This window comes from Pituophis catenifer, unplaced genomic scaffold, assembly GCF_029215685.1.
Source record: "Pituophis catenifer annectens isolate HBS135680 unplaced genomic scaffold, rPitCat1.0.hap2 SCAF_1, whole genome shotgun sequence".
Classification (NCBI taxonomy): Eukaryota; Metazoa; Chordata; class Lepidosauria; order Squamata; family Colubridae; genus Pituophis; species Pituophis catenifer.
The window spans coordinates 176169356-176183653 of NW_027256881.1; the positions used below are offsets into that span (position 1 = coordinate 176169356).

At 38.4% G+C, this 14298-nt stretch overlaps 1 protein-coding gene across 1 annotated transcript in view; it reads right to left on the reverse strand.

Annotated features, from left to right (window-relative positions):
- Positions 1-5257: 5257 nt before the first annotated feature.
- MAP2 (microtubule associated protein 2) overlaps positions 5258-14298 on the reverse strand; it is a 95025-nt gene continuing 85984 nt past the window's right edge. The window contains exons 12-14 of the mRNA XM_070933828.1: positions 9889-9970; positions 6688-6800; positions 5258-5473 (exon numbers count right to left, since the gene is read on the reverse strand). Coding sequence (XP_070789929.1) covers positions 5258-5473; positions 6688-6800; positions 9889-9970 — 411 coding nt within the window. The remainder of the gene's footprint in view (positions 5474-6687; positions 6801-9888; positions 9971-14298) is intronic.

Genomic DNA, 14298 nt, shown 5'->3' on the forward strand with positions numbered 1-14298 from the left:
GGAAACGGAGTTTTTCGAGCCGCCTCCCAGCTGTGAAGGCGGCTCTTTACGGGCGGCGGGGGTGGCGGTCCCAAAAGACCGTCTAGCGACGACGGAAGCCAAACCGGGAGCCGGGAGGTATATTTATTCATTTCCAGATGAAAGCTGTTTATAAATGTACAAAAGATAATCTTGAAGCAGAACTATAAGATCCATTCTAATATTTGGTGCATATGAATACTATACACATTGAAAATCACCCACACACACACCTTCCTACCTTGTATCACCATTGGAATGTCACTAGGAAATTAATACATGCCCCTAAAACATCAGGCATGTATTAAACACAAACACTTAGCTTGATGGGTTGGAATCTGCTAGGTTCAAGAAACAAATAGACACAGCAAGTTATATTATGAGCCATGCTGGCACAGTGGTTAGAAAGCAGTACTGCAGGCTACCTGCTGATTGCTGGCTGCCTGCAATTTGGCAGATTGAATCTCACCAGGCTCAAGGTTGACTCAGCCTTCCATCCTTCCGAGGTCGGTAAAATGAGAACCCAGATTATTGGGGGCAAGATGCTGACTCTGTAAAACCATTTAGAGAGGGCTGCAAAGCACTGTGAAGCGGTATATAAGTGTAAATGCTATTGCCATTATCAGGATGATTTCCTAGGAGACAGAAATTGCCCATCATTCTTTCCCAGAGGAGACGTGGGAGACTCCTTTCTTTAAGCTAATATACTAATATTTCAGTGTGGAACAGCAGAGGATATAATGGAGAAACAGAAACTTGGGATACAAGCATGTTGATGACAAGCGATTTTATTTTGCAAAACAATCACTATACAGCAACAAATACAACTGCAAGTTGGATTGAAAAACATGAACTACCTACCACCAGTCATTCAAGAAATGCCTCTTTTATGATAACAGGCTCTAGAATTACCAGGAAAGGAAAGAATTCTACAGGCTTTCTCATAGCCTACAGTATATCTTAAGAGAAAGAGAGAAAGAAAGGAAAAATCCCAGCACTCTGAAAATGATTTTGCATTTCTCTTTGCTAAAGTTGAAGTGATTGCTAGGTTTGACCATACCAAATTTGCAAAATAATATATATTTTTATATAAGGAACTTTGTTTGATTATTTTATTAGTAGTGATCAATACAGTCTCCTCTAAATTGTGCTGTTGGTGATTTCCTGGTTTTGTTTTGTTTTTTGCAACAATATAGAAGCAATTTGCTATTTTTTTTTTCAGTAAGCATTTCAGGAATTGTTTAGATCTAAAAAAAAGCTGTTGATGACCAACCAACTTTGCATAGCGGTCTTCTTGAGGCCCAGCAACTCCCATTTCCCCCATTCTAGGGAGCAGCAATACTGTACTCAGTATGTCTTGTGTTGCATTCAGTTGTCCATCATAAATCACAAGCCTGGATTTATCTGATAATTTGGTTTACTATTTCACTCTTAATATATTTGGAAGGAATTTTAGTGCCTAGTAAAATAGAAAAACCCCTAGCATGTCTGTTGTGACAATATATATTGATCCTTTTGGATATTCTCTTGGCAAAGAGACTCATTTGCAAACCGCCAGAAGGAAGGGGAAGTTGTCATTATAAATGCATATCATGTAGGTGTGTATGTGTACAGATACACGCGCACACATTTACACTTACGTACCATCCAGTAAGCAAGGTGACTGCTGGTTTGGTCCAGAGTTGATAGAAACAACTTCCGTAGCCTTTACTGTACCCTTCATGCAGTGAGATGCTCATCAATGTGTGACAACTGGCTCTGCTAGCTGCTACCAAACAGCTGATCAGTGTATTAGGCATTGCAGCGCTACTCTCCTCTTATCTGGCTTGCAAAATTCCGGAAAACTTAACAATCAGTTCTAGCAAACTGGTACAAGCCAGCTGCAGCATGCCACTGCCTTTGTGCCTAGGCTCACACAACACTACAGTATTGTAGGCAGAGGAGAGAGGGGATCCTGCCTTGTTATGGATCAGCTTTAGTACATAGCTTTGGTTATAGACTTTTTCCTCACCTTTGCTGTGAATTGCTAAATGCATATTAGATTATTATACTTGACCACAGAGCTTACTAGTCAAAGTTATTGTGTCATGCCTTAACAGCTTTAATTATCTTTAATAGGGAACAAGCAAATAAGAATTTCTGTAGAGATGGTCCAATGTTTTGTGTGACCATGTCCCTTACAGGGCTTACATTGTGCCGTTAGTTTTTAAATCGAGCCTACAGTTGGCAGTTAAAGTTTCAATGGGATTACTAGCCAGGCAATGCCCGCCCTTGTCCCCAGTAAAAATCTAGAGTCCTGTAACATAGTACATGCATTTCTTATATTACAGCATGGTCCCCTTCTGGCTCTTCAATTTGTATAAATTCATCAACTTCTGCTATTCTTTCTATGGAAAGACAATTATGATTACAAGGACTTAGCTTCAAGATAAGATAAAACTGCAACATGGAATTAATGACTTTGGACACGTATGCTTGGTAAGCAACTTTATCATCTAGAATGTGTTTATATCTCAAAAAAGCAGATTACAAAATAGTCACAGATTAAACACTGTTTTGACTGGCTGACACTTAGCATTGTCCACCTCAGGTTCAGTAGAGCCTTAGATCCTGTTTGCTCTAAGATTGGAAAAAGACATAAAAACTCAGAGAGGCTTCTGCAGGAACCAACAGCACAGAGTCAGAGTGACAACATTTCATTAAAAATACTGCTCTTTTTGACTTTTTAATTTTTTTAAAGCAGCGGCATGGAGCCCACAGCAAGATTGGCTCTCTTGTTCTGATCCAGCAGGGGAATTCTTATATCTGTAATCAATGTTGTGTTTGAACTTCATAGAGTTATTCCAAATATCATAACAATCACAGAGCAAAACAGTCCTCTTGACTGCTGGCTAACTTTAAAAGAAAAAGCCTACACAACTGCATTATAAGCAGTAGGATCTTAACATGAGGCAGCTTCTAAGATGTAACCTATCAGGCTATTTATGCATTAGTCTATCCTCATATTATCTGAACAAGTACACAGATTTACTTGTTCCCATTCATTTACAAATAAGAGCTTGACATTAAAGGCTCTATTTTAAAATTAGGATCCAATTTAACCCTATACCTATTACAAAACAATTCCAGAGAAGTGCAAAGAATCATATTTGTGCATCTAATAAATTCATCTAATGAGAGCCAGCTCCATGCATCTTATGAGATTGTATGCAGTGATACATTTGTTAGCTTTTATGATGATATGAGCCTCTTATTTGTTTGCATTGTTGATGTTTTTCTTTGAAAATAATTGAAGCATCATTCTTGAGACACACTAGGTAAATTAAAATGTTTAAGAGGTAGCCCTTGTCCAACAGCTTCCAACACACAAAGCCATCCTAATGAACCATTTACATACAGGTCAGCTTGAGAACATGCAAATGTAATATAGGTGATTTTAAGGAAAATGCCATAAAACTGCAGGGTAAAATAGGGAACAATTATTATGTAGTCAAAACTAGCATATATTACATGAGTAGACGGTGGTCCACTTATGCATCACATTACCAGACCATCTTGCGTATTCTTTTAATTTCCATGTAACAATGGTGGAAATCCCATACACTCCAAGTTAAGTGCCTTTTCTCTTATTAGAAACACTGTCGTATACTTTTTATATTGTTTCTGAAGATTATCAGTCCATCACCTTGGTTATCCTACCTAGGGAGCTTACATACTAGGAATCAATATATGTTATGAATGCAACTCTCTAGAGCCTTGTTCTACTGAGGTGCCCAAGTACATCAATGCAAAGATGTAATTTGTAGACATGGAATAACTTCTGAGAAGACTCCTTGTTGTTTCTTGGAATTTCAACTTTAGCAAAAGAAAAAATAAATAATTTAAAAATATCACTTGTACTTCAGTGTTTTTTAAGGTAGAACAAAATCATTATTCTAAATGATATTTTTAAAATATTGAATCCAAAACTATAGTTTTGGAGAGAGAGGGAGGGCAGGAAGGCAGGAAAGCAGGAAGAAAGGAGGAAAGATAAGTAATACATAAATTCAGTAATGGCAAAGAAAACACAGATAGGTAGAAAGAAAGATTTTTTTTCAGTATCACAGAAGAGACTTGCATCTGGCACTAAAACAGGGTCACATTTTGAGATGTTACAGAAAGCAATTTCATGCTAAACAATCTTTTTTTTTTCTGTATTTGTAAAAGGTTGAATAGGGAAATAAAATCCCTGCTAACATCTACTTTTACAGACCTAAAATTGCAACACCAAAGGGTGCAAGAGACACAGATACTGTGAATAAAGAATTAGAATATTCAAGTATGAGGGGGGGTATCACAAATGGCCACACAGATATATATATATATATATATATATATATATATATATATATATATATATATATATATATATATATATATATAAATATTGATAATACTGTATCAAACAGATGGGAGAGGACATGAAACCAGTAGTGAAGACACAAACCTAGATGCTTAACTAATATTCTAATCTGACATAACTCCATAGCTTAATTTCAGTAACTGTTTTTAAAAAGAAAAAAAATGTTGCTTCCCCAGTACAGCTCATATGATTTTCCCCCGCTACTTACTTAATTATTAGTTAAATAATTTATTGTAATCAGCTATACACTGACATAATCATCCAACTTCCACAACGTTAATAACTTAATTGCCTCTTTCTTCTACCCATGTATATAAAATAACCCCACCCTTTCTGAAGTGTTGACATCACTATATTTGCCCTTCTGCATGGTCCTCAGACTCTCCTGTTTAAATTAACCTGTTGATAAATTACAAGTGGAGATGCTTCTTAATTCCATCCATCAACAAAACGGTCAAATGAGCAACTCAAGGGATTGAACAAGGCTCTTCAAAAAGTAGTGGATGGCCTTCAGGCACATGGAAGGTCAAAATGCATTGTTATCATAGTACATACTCCATGCAAGACAGAGCAGAGCAACAATAATTGTCCAATGTAATATACTGCAATTGTACCCATAGAAAAGCCAAGATCTTCCTGCTGTAATTGGAAATCAGGCCAGTTTCTGCATCTATATGGATCTTTCCCCCAGTTTTTATTTTATGATTACTACAGTCTTGGGATGTGACTTAATTTTAGACATAGTAAAGAATGAATGTTAACACCTGCTCAGAGCCCATTCCTGGCAAGAAATCATGCCTAAATATTGTAACTTCAAACACTGCTAACAAAGCAAATTCATAAGCCCTGTTTAGCAAGGGCTGCAGTGACATCTTCAGCCAGGGTGGCAAGTTGAGGAGATTCAAGCAGGTTGATACTGCCAGAGGAGGAGACGTTGCTGAGCCTCCGAGGGGAAGCCACACTTGATCGGCCAGGAGATTGGGTGATGATTTCAGCGCCATGGTCCACACGGGCCCTTGCGTGCTCTCGGAAATTGAGTTTCTGGCTGTCAATCTGTGCAAGGAAGGAAAGTGCAAAAATAAAATGCAGGAACTACAGAGATATGAAGCTCCCCTGAGACCAATTTCACTTTAATTTCCTTGGAAAAATTCTCTCAATATTTTCTTGGGTGGCAATCTTTCCTGGTCAAACTTCAAAAGCAGATTACAGTTGTGTCCTTTGCCCAGCCTCTTTCTGAAGATGTCCTAATTTCATCACCAGAATTCTCCTACTGCAGAACTTAAATTAAAATGAAGATATGTGCAAGAATCGTGTGGGAAATGCTGAAGTATAAGTTTAATTTGGTTGATCAGGACTTTCCAAATTAACTGAAAGATAGATTCATTCATGACAGATTCCCTGGGCTAAAATAATTTTTTAAAGATAATTTGTACTCTTTGGACATTCTGTATACTCCTTTTAAAAAGATTGAAACATTGATTTAAATAATATTTTAACTTTTTTGTTTAAATCATAAAACAAATAGCTTATACAATGCAGTTAAAGGGAACCCTAAGGGTGGAGGGAGGCTGTGGAATGCAAGTGAACTGTCTGTTGCTGGAGAGATGTTATCTAACAAGGCCATGTAATGAAGAATGTTTTGACCGAAGCAGACAGCTTTTCCCAAAGCAAAAGAATTGAATTCAATTGGTGAACTATGTACTGTGGGTTGCCCAGAAGGGAAAAGGGGAGTTAGCTATGTAGGTTTTCATGGGAAAAATCCCAGATCTGACTTTGTTTCTGCTGTACTTAGATGGATTTTTCAATAAAGCTACTCTTGGTTAACCTAAAGAGATGGGACTTTCTTTTGTTGAATGTGTCAAATGGGACAGTTGACAGAAACAAAATCAAACATGCAGTGAAGATAGAGTCTGAAAGTTTTTGTACATAAACTAGTGGTCACAGTGTAAAGCTTTGACTTCAGAGCAGAGGCAGGAAATCTCTGGAACTTGGATATGGCATAAGATGGGACTTTTCATCCTTGGGAATCTCCCTGCTCTTGCAAGTCTCCTCTGAAGAAAGAGCTAAGCAGTTAACTCAAGCCTAATGGAGGACACCATAAAGTAATAGGAACCTCTATCTCTATGCAAATCATTGTCATTTTTACCTATAGGACTATGAAGAACTCCAGAATATTAAACAACTCCAAAATATTAAACAAAAGAATAGATGATCCATTAAAATAATATATTGACAAGCTTTCATGTCTATAACTCTTGATGTCTTACCTTAATATTACCTCCTCCAGGCACATGGTGAGCATTGTCAAGTGAGCCAACCTTGGCTTGAGCCTTTTCTTTAAAATCCAGTTTCACACTTTCGATTTTCACACGACCCCCTCCTATAAGTTATGGCAGAAGGGAAAAATACTTTAAAAGAGCTCAGTTCTTCTGGATCTAGGATTTAAATAGCATTTAACCCTACTGTGTAACTGATTATTATGCACTTCAAACTGAAAAAAAAAATACTATATGATGAGAACACGACAAAAGAGAAATAAACATATACACACAATCCACATAATTGTAGACAAAACATTTATAGCAGTGGGCCTCATGACTAGAAAATATGACTATTATTAGCTAAAATGAGATATATCTGCCATACAAATGGAATCTGAGATATACAGGAATTGGTGAATTTTCACAGATTTGTATAACACAATAAATCAGTTTGTGGTTTGGTTTACTGCACTCTAAACCCAGACCATGGTTTCATTGTCGTTAATAAGGAAAACTTTAACTATATATTATAGCAATGGCTTGGTTAAGACTATGTGACCTTCACCATACTTCAGCATGTCATTTAACTTCAGCCTTCATAAAACTGAAGTGCTTCTGCAGCACTGCCTCTACAGCTTCTGGGCATTTTTGGACTACACCTCCTTGCAACCACACCAGGTTGATGTGATCCTGATTGGACTAGGCTGTTCTCCGTTAACAAAAAGCAGGAACAGTGAATTGGCCAGTTAACTCCCAGATGGCTGGGACACCAATGAAAGATCTTTGTTCAGAATGATTTGGGATAACATCCTGGTGGGAATGATGATGAGTCCTATTTGGCCTCTGCACTAACTTTAAAAAGGACATTGAAAAGTTACATGGAGATACTTGCAAGAGTAATAATAGAGGTTTTTATTTAAAATATTTTTTGTAATATCTTTAGCCGCCAAGTCATACCTTGCCCTATTTTAACTAATAATCAATAGATATTCAGCCACAATTTTGCTAATTTCTGTCATCCCTTTGAAGTGTGACATACGTAATATGAATATGCTTATGCCTACAAATAGTTACATTTAAACAATGTTTGGAAAACACCCAGAAAAAAAGTGGGAAACACTCATGACAAACATCTGTCCTTCCTTTTAAAACAACTGCAGTATAGCCATTTTTAAAATAATTTTTCTTTGAATATTTCAGTATTTTACTGCTATGAAAGATATTCTTCCTACCAAGTTGTTTTATATACAATGCTAGCAATGCAACTAATGTAACTTTCAGGAGAAACAGATTTTTTTCTGAAATTAAGGAAGCAGAATTCACATGTAAACTATATAGTTACTTTTATACTTTGATCATTATCTAAAATTTATAATTAAAATACAAGAGATTAATGAGTTTGTGTAAATGAAGCGCTGCACTAATAGATAAGTTTAATGTACTCTGAAAATAAAATTATGCAGTTTCTTTATTGGTCTCCAATAATTCCAAGTTTCAAAAAGATTCTCTGCCAAGATGAAATAATGGTGATGTTGGGCTATGCACTGCCTCAGATTTTAACATAAAAGGTTGCCTTTGTGGTCCCAGGGAAAAATGTGGCTGCTTTAAAAGCAATTTCAAACAGGAGTTCCATTAGTTCCCCTGAACACTCTGAAGCACTGGTTTCTTACCTTGCTTCAACCACCTTAAGTAGTGACCTACTTAATTTGGGAGAAGTCCCTTTAACTCTAGTCTTATCACTTTGGGGAAAGACACCAGCTCCATTCTTCTTGGAATGACTGAAAACCATGTAAGTTAAACAGTATGGGCCAACATGTTCCCAGCAGGTATGAAATATATTTATATATATTAGTTGCTAGTGTTGGGAAGTTCTTCACCACTAATACTGAAAACTAAACAGGGTGGTGTATCAACATCTCCAGTTTTGATGTGGTCCCAGTATCTTGTTGGGAAATGATTATTCTGAATAGACTGTTCAAGCACCTCTTTGTTTTGGTTACAAGTCTGTAATTTTGGTTGTCTCCCATATTCCTCTTAACTTCCAAATTCAATATAAAGTGCCAGCTTTAACATATAAAGGCCTTTACAGTTTGATGCCACTTCTTTCCTGTTCAGTTGGCACAGCCATTTGAATCATGCCAAGAGAAGCAGCTGACTGTCCTCCATTTTGGGGAGGGGAGATGGGAGCTTAGAGGCATCTTCACCCCCAGAATGGCTTCCTACCCGAGGTTCAGTTGGGTCCAACGTTAACTGTCCTCCAGAAATAGCTGAAGATGGAGCATTTCGGAGAGCACTGAGGTGTTAATGCCAGATATTGGTTTGGGGTCTCTGTGTACTATATATTTTATTTTAACTATATTTAACTGTATTAACTATATATAACTGTACTATATTTTAACTATTAACTATTTAATTTTAATTAAGCCACTACGACTACTTACAAGTGCCCCATGATATAAATTAGATGATAGATGGATGGATGGATGGATGGATGGATGGATGGATGGATGGATGGATAATTTACAACTTAAGTTACTGCAATGCTAAATATATGCAATATGTATGTTTTTAATGTTGAAAATGTGTACAATCAATTACTTCATGTTGGTTTATCTATTTTAAAAGGCTTAGTAAATTTGACTCCAATGATTTATCTGCAATTATCTGGTTTTACTGGAAAAGGGAAATTTCCTTAAAAAAACCTTATGAATTATACCTACCAGGTATATTGTTTATATGATTTTCTCAGCACACATTTGACCAATTACCAGACTGGTGTAGTCAACCTTTCTCTAATTTAGTTCCATGTACTTCAATGATGTAATGCAGGACATAATTCAGAAACCATTGTAAAAGTTTCACAATCATAAATTCCTCAAAGAATGCACTGAGAAATAGTTACGACCAATCTACTCCCTCGAGGCTTTTTGTTGTGAGTGCTCTTGTGCTGCTCATCTTCTTCCCATCTTATTTATGTGTGCTGGGCTGATGGATAGGCTTTGCTAGAGACCTCCTTCCTTTCCTTTCTCCTACCCTGCCATGTAGCAATGTAACAGACCAGATATTAGGGAAATGGAGGATGCAGGTTTCCCCAATAATCCAGACATGGTTTTGGAATCAGAGTGCCTAAAAATGAAACTTTAGAAGTTTACAGAATTTCTGGAGTTTACAGAATTCCATTTCCCCTCTGGAAAATCTTAGCATTACCTGGCCTATGACGGATATTCTTCAGGGAACCACATTTAGAAGTCACATGACTCAAGTCTATCTTCTTGGTTACAATTTGCACCTGTTTAAAATATACAAAATATATCTGTATGTTTATAGAGAGCTATAGACACAGAAAAAGATGCATTTTATATCTGTAGGAAGAAGAAATTAAAATAGAAAATGTAAGTATCAAGTTTGGAAAAAGCAGAATATTAGAAAGAAATAATAATGGTACAAAGAAGAGAATGATATCCAGGTTAATACAGCAAATATCCCATTGAAGAGTAAATTAGTGGAATCATTTAAAATCTCTTTCATTGATAGGTAAGGTTATTAATCAGGAAAGTGTGATTATTTTTAAAGATGAAGGTAAGATTTTCCTCAGTGCTGTGTGTTGAAGTGTGTCTTTTAAAGCTTCCATTTTCCTTAGGTAATCAAGGATGTTTTATTTTCATTGCCTGACTTTCTGCTCAGGACAATTTTTTCTTCCTAGACTATTTCATAAACTTCCTTAGCTCCTGAGAAACATTAGTGGAAATATTGTCTTATAATTTTGACATGTCAAATATGTTAAAATATTTAAGAGGTGTTCACTACATTGCTTGGAATAAGTTTACTGAAAGGGTCAAACCATATAATTGGGCAAATGACTCAATATATGCAAGATAGCCCTAGATTCACATATCTCCCACTGTGAAGTGAAAGCATCTTACAACTGGTTAACATGCATTGTTCAGTGGCTATGAATGCCATCTGGTAAGATTAGGACCAATGAGTGATCAATCCATTTCTCTTACCTTTGAATCAGTGACAATACACCTGACATTTTAATCAAGCAATGGTAATTTTCTGTTGACATCATTATTTCTTCAGAACTCAGGACTTGTAAGACTCTTTTTCATTTTGCTTTCAAGCTTTGATTAACGATGGAGTTCAGAAGAACCAAAGCAATTAGTCATTACATCAGTGCTGGTAGAACAGGATGCTTTGTGAAGAAAACCTGACTCTTGTCCTTCTGAGTGAAACCTTTGTTTTTTTGAGGAAGATATACCACTCAGCACACAAAGCTGATGCATTACTAGACCAAATTAATGTGTGAGGCATTAGCAAGAAGAGAAGCAATCTTTGTAGAGGATTAAAGGGCTAGTTCATATAGCGTGGGTTCCCCACAGTCACCTGGAGAACAATGTAAGATACTACCTCTACTTACATTTCCTCCCCCTGCTGAATGTTTGATGTTATCTCTTGAACCACATCTGGAGTGTACATCGCTAAAATCAATCTTCTTGCTTAAAATCCTAACCTAAAAGGAATTGGAGGTTATCTTACTATTAAGCATATTCTTTGGTTTTTATGATCCTGAAAATCAGGGTGCAAAACTACACTGTAAGGTCTGGCTTTGCACGATTGCAGACTAACCAACCAGCATTTTGTACAAATCTACTATCTTCCTCAAACATGGTCCATATAGCTATGTATACTGTGTGCATCTCAAAATCAGTTGCTGGAATACGTTAACAAAGAATAATCACATTAATTAATGAACAACATATCAATATATTATTGCCATTTATCATAAAATGTCACGATACAATAATAACGGGTAGCTTTATGTCATGTTTTTATATGAATAAGCATATGTATGGAAGATGGAACACAAAGCACACTCAAAGTAGGCCCAGAAGGCAGAAAGATTTGTTCATGAAAATTTCAGGTACAAAAGTGTGCAACAGTATCAAAATGAAGAGTCAGAAAGACACCACAAAGGATGATTCCCTGAATAACAGATTGTTCCCATGCGAGCTGCATGAGGAATGCTGCTTTGGTGGGAAAACATCAGGATGTGCCACAAAAATTCCCAAAGATTGCCTGCCCAATCTTGTGGGACAATGTAAAAATCTTGGGGATTGTTATCCTTGATTTTATGTGGGCATCTGTTTATGTTTTATAAAACATTGAAGAACTGGATGTGCTCCACAACACAGGGGTCAGAGTTTAGATGACTGTTGTGATGCTTTTATTAATTCTGTTTGGATTTACCCTCGACAACCTCTCTAGATTTTACTCTTTGTTAATACCATTTTATATTGTTTGTATGTATTAACTGCCTAGGGTCATATTTGTGAGATCGGTGGCCATACTTAACCTATGATGATTCATTCAGCGACTGTTTGAAGTTACAACAGCACTGAATTAATGGTAGTTGCAACTGGTCCTCAGAGTACTAGCCATCCCAGCAGCTCCCATCACATGATCACAATCTGGGTGCTTGGCAACTCGAATGCCCTGATCACCAGTTGCCAAATGCCCCACAGTTACATGATTGCCATTTTAAACCTTCCATGTTGGTTTCTGATGAAAGTCAAAGGGTAAGCCAGCAGAGAAGATTGCAAATCACTGGAGTAAATCTGTCCCACCCATGCACCCACCTCAGCCCCTCTGTACTTGCACTGCATATTCCCTCACATCTACCTCATACCCCTGTGCATCCTTTTCTCACCCATGTGGCACTTCTCATGCCCTCTCCCCAATCTGCACAGAGCTACTCATGCACTCTCCATGACTCATGCCTCCCAGATCTCCCTGCACACCCTCCCTGATCTGCACAACACCTCCCACGCATTCCAATACACCCTCCCTCATCTGCATGGCACCTCTTGCACATTCTCCCAACCCACACAGTGCCTCCTCTTGCACACCCTCCCTAATGTTGTGAGGAGCCTCTTGCATAGCCTTGCATAACTTTCCCAATCCACACAATGTCTCTTCCACACCCTTCATACCCTTCTGCAACCACCGTGATCCCCACAACTGCCTGTGGACCTGGGATTTGTAAGTTCCTGCCCACTTCCCCAGTAACTTTGGTTGTGGGAAGCCAGCAGGAGTGGCCTCACATAATGACCACAGAATTCAGTTAATGAAGCAATTGGTATTGCAGGAATTTCCATTGTGGAACAATGCGGTTACATTTTATGATCACGTCACTTACCAATGAAAATTGCAGTCTCAAGAACAGTCTGCAGATTCTAAACTGTTATAATGGGACAAGACAAAAAATGGCTGAACCCCAAAAAGGTGCCTGAGATCTGGCAAGTAGAATCGAATTATATTCTATAATTTAGGGATATTTATATATTAAACACTTCTTCTTTAACTTCTTTTTTGAGTGGCAAACACATTTACTCTAGAACAGTGATGGCTAACCTTTTTCTTTGTTTGCCAAAAGCACAAGCACATGCTTGTGATAGCGCATGTGCATGCCAGCACCCATAATGCAATGTGTGCCACCCCTCCATGTGTGCACGCCCCCCTGTGCATGCGCACGCGATCCCCGTGCATGCATGCGAGGGGTGGCATTCAAAAATTTTAGCAACCTGCACCACAGCAGGGGGGGGCATTTTCACCCTCCCCAGGCTCTGGAGGCCCTCCAGAGGCCAGAAAGGGGCCCATTTCTGGACTTCCGGTAGACCTGTTTTTCGCCCTCCCCAGGCTCTGAAGCCTTTCCTTGAGCCTCTGGGAGGGCGGAAGTGGGCCCCCCTAGGCTCTGGAGGCCTTCTGGAGGCCAGAAAGGGGCCCATTTCCGGACTTTTGATAGGGCCATTTTTCACCCTCCCCAGGTTCTGGAAGCCTTTTCCAAGCCTCTGGTGGGCAAAAACGGCCTCTCCTGGACTCCAGGGCCTCTCCAGAGGCCAGAAATGGGGCCATTTCCGTACTTCTGGAACATGCACGCCACTTCCCCCCGTGCTCCCCCACCCATACATGCACACATGCCCCCCATGTATGTGTGTGCATATCCCGCATGCCCCCCGCCCCTGCACATCCCAAAAATCAGTTGGCCAGTGGGAGGTGCATGTGCATATGCGCAATGGAGCTCAGTTGGGCAACCGCTCGCGTGCCCACAGAGAGACCTCTGTGTGCCAGCTGTGGCACCCATGCCATAGGTTCACCATCACGACACTAAACCAATCCTTTGAATATGCCACATCATATTCTCACATACACAATTCCCGCCAATCTGCATTTTATCTGCACTACAAAAAAAATCATTTCAGCAAATTAACTGAAACCTATCCCAACCAACCAAGAAGTACATGTAGAAAAGAAAGATGAAAAATTTGGATTGATTTTCACAGGGTTGAATATTGTTGAAAATCTGTTGAGAGGTTGTAAACCTCAGTGCATACAAAGAATATTTCTAAACTCTGAATGTCCTTGAGTTCTGAAGGAAAGAGTGGGAAAATAATAAGAATAGGAGTATGCTTAGCTGCCTACAGGAAATCTTTGGAAGGCACTGTTTCTGTGAAAGGAAGCTAACAAAGTGCTGACCAAAGAGGTATCTGAACTGTACCTGAGGAACAAATAAAGAATTGGGGAGGGGGGGAACTAATAAAATAAGGCAGCAGAGAT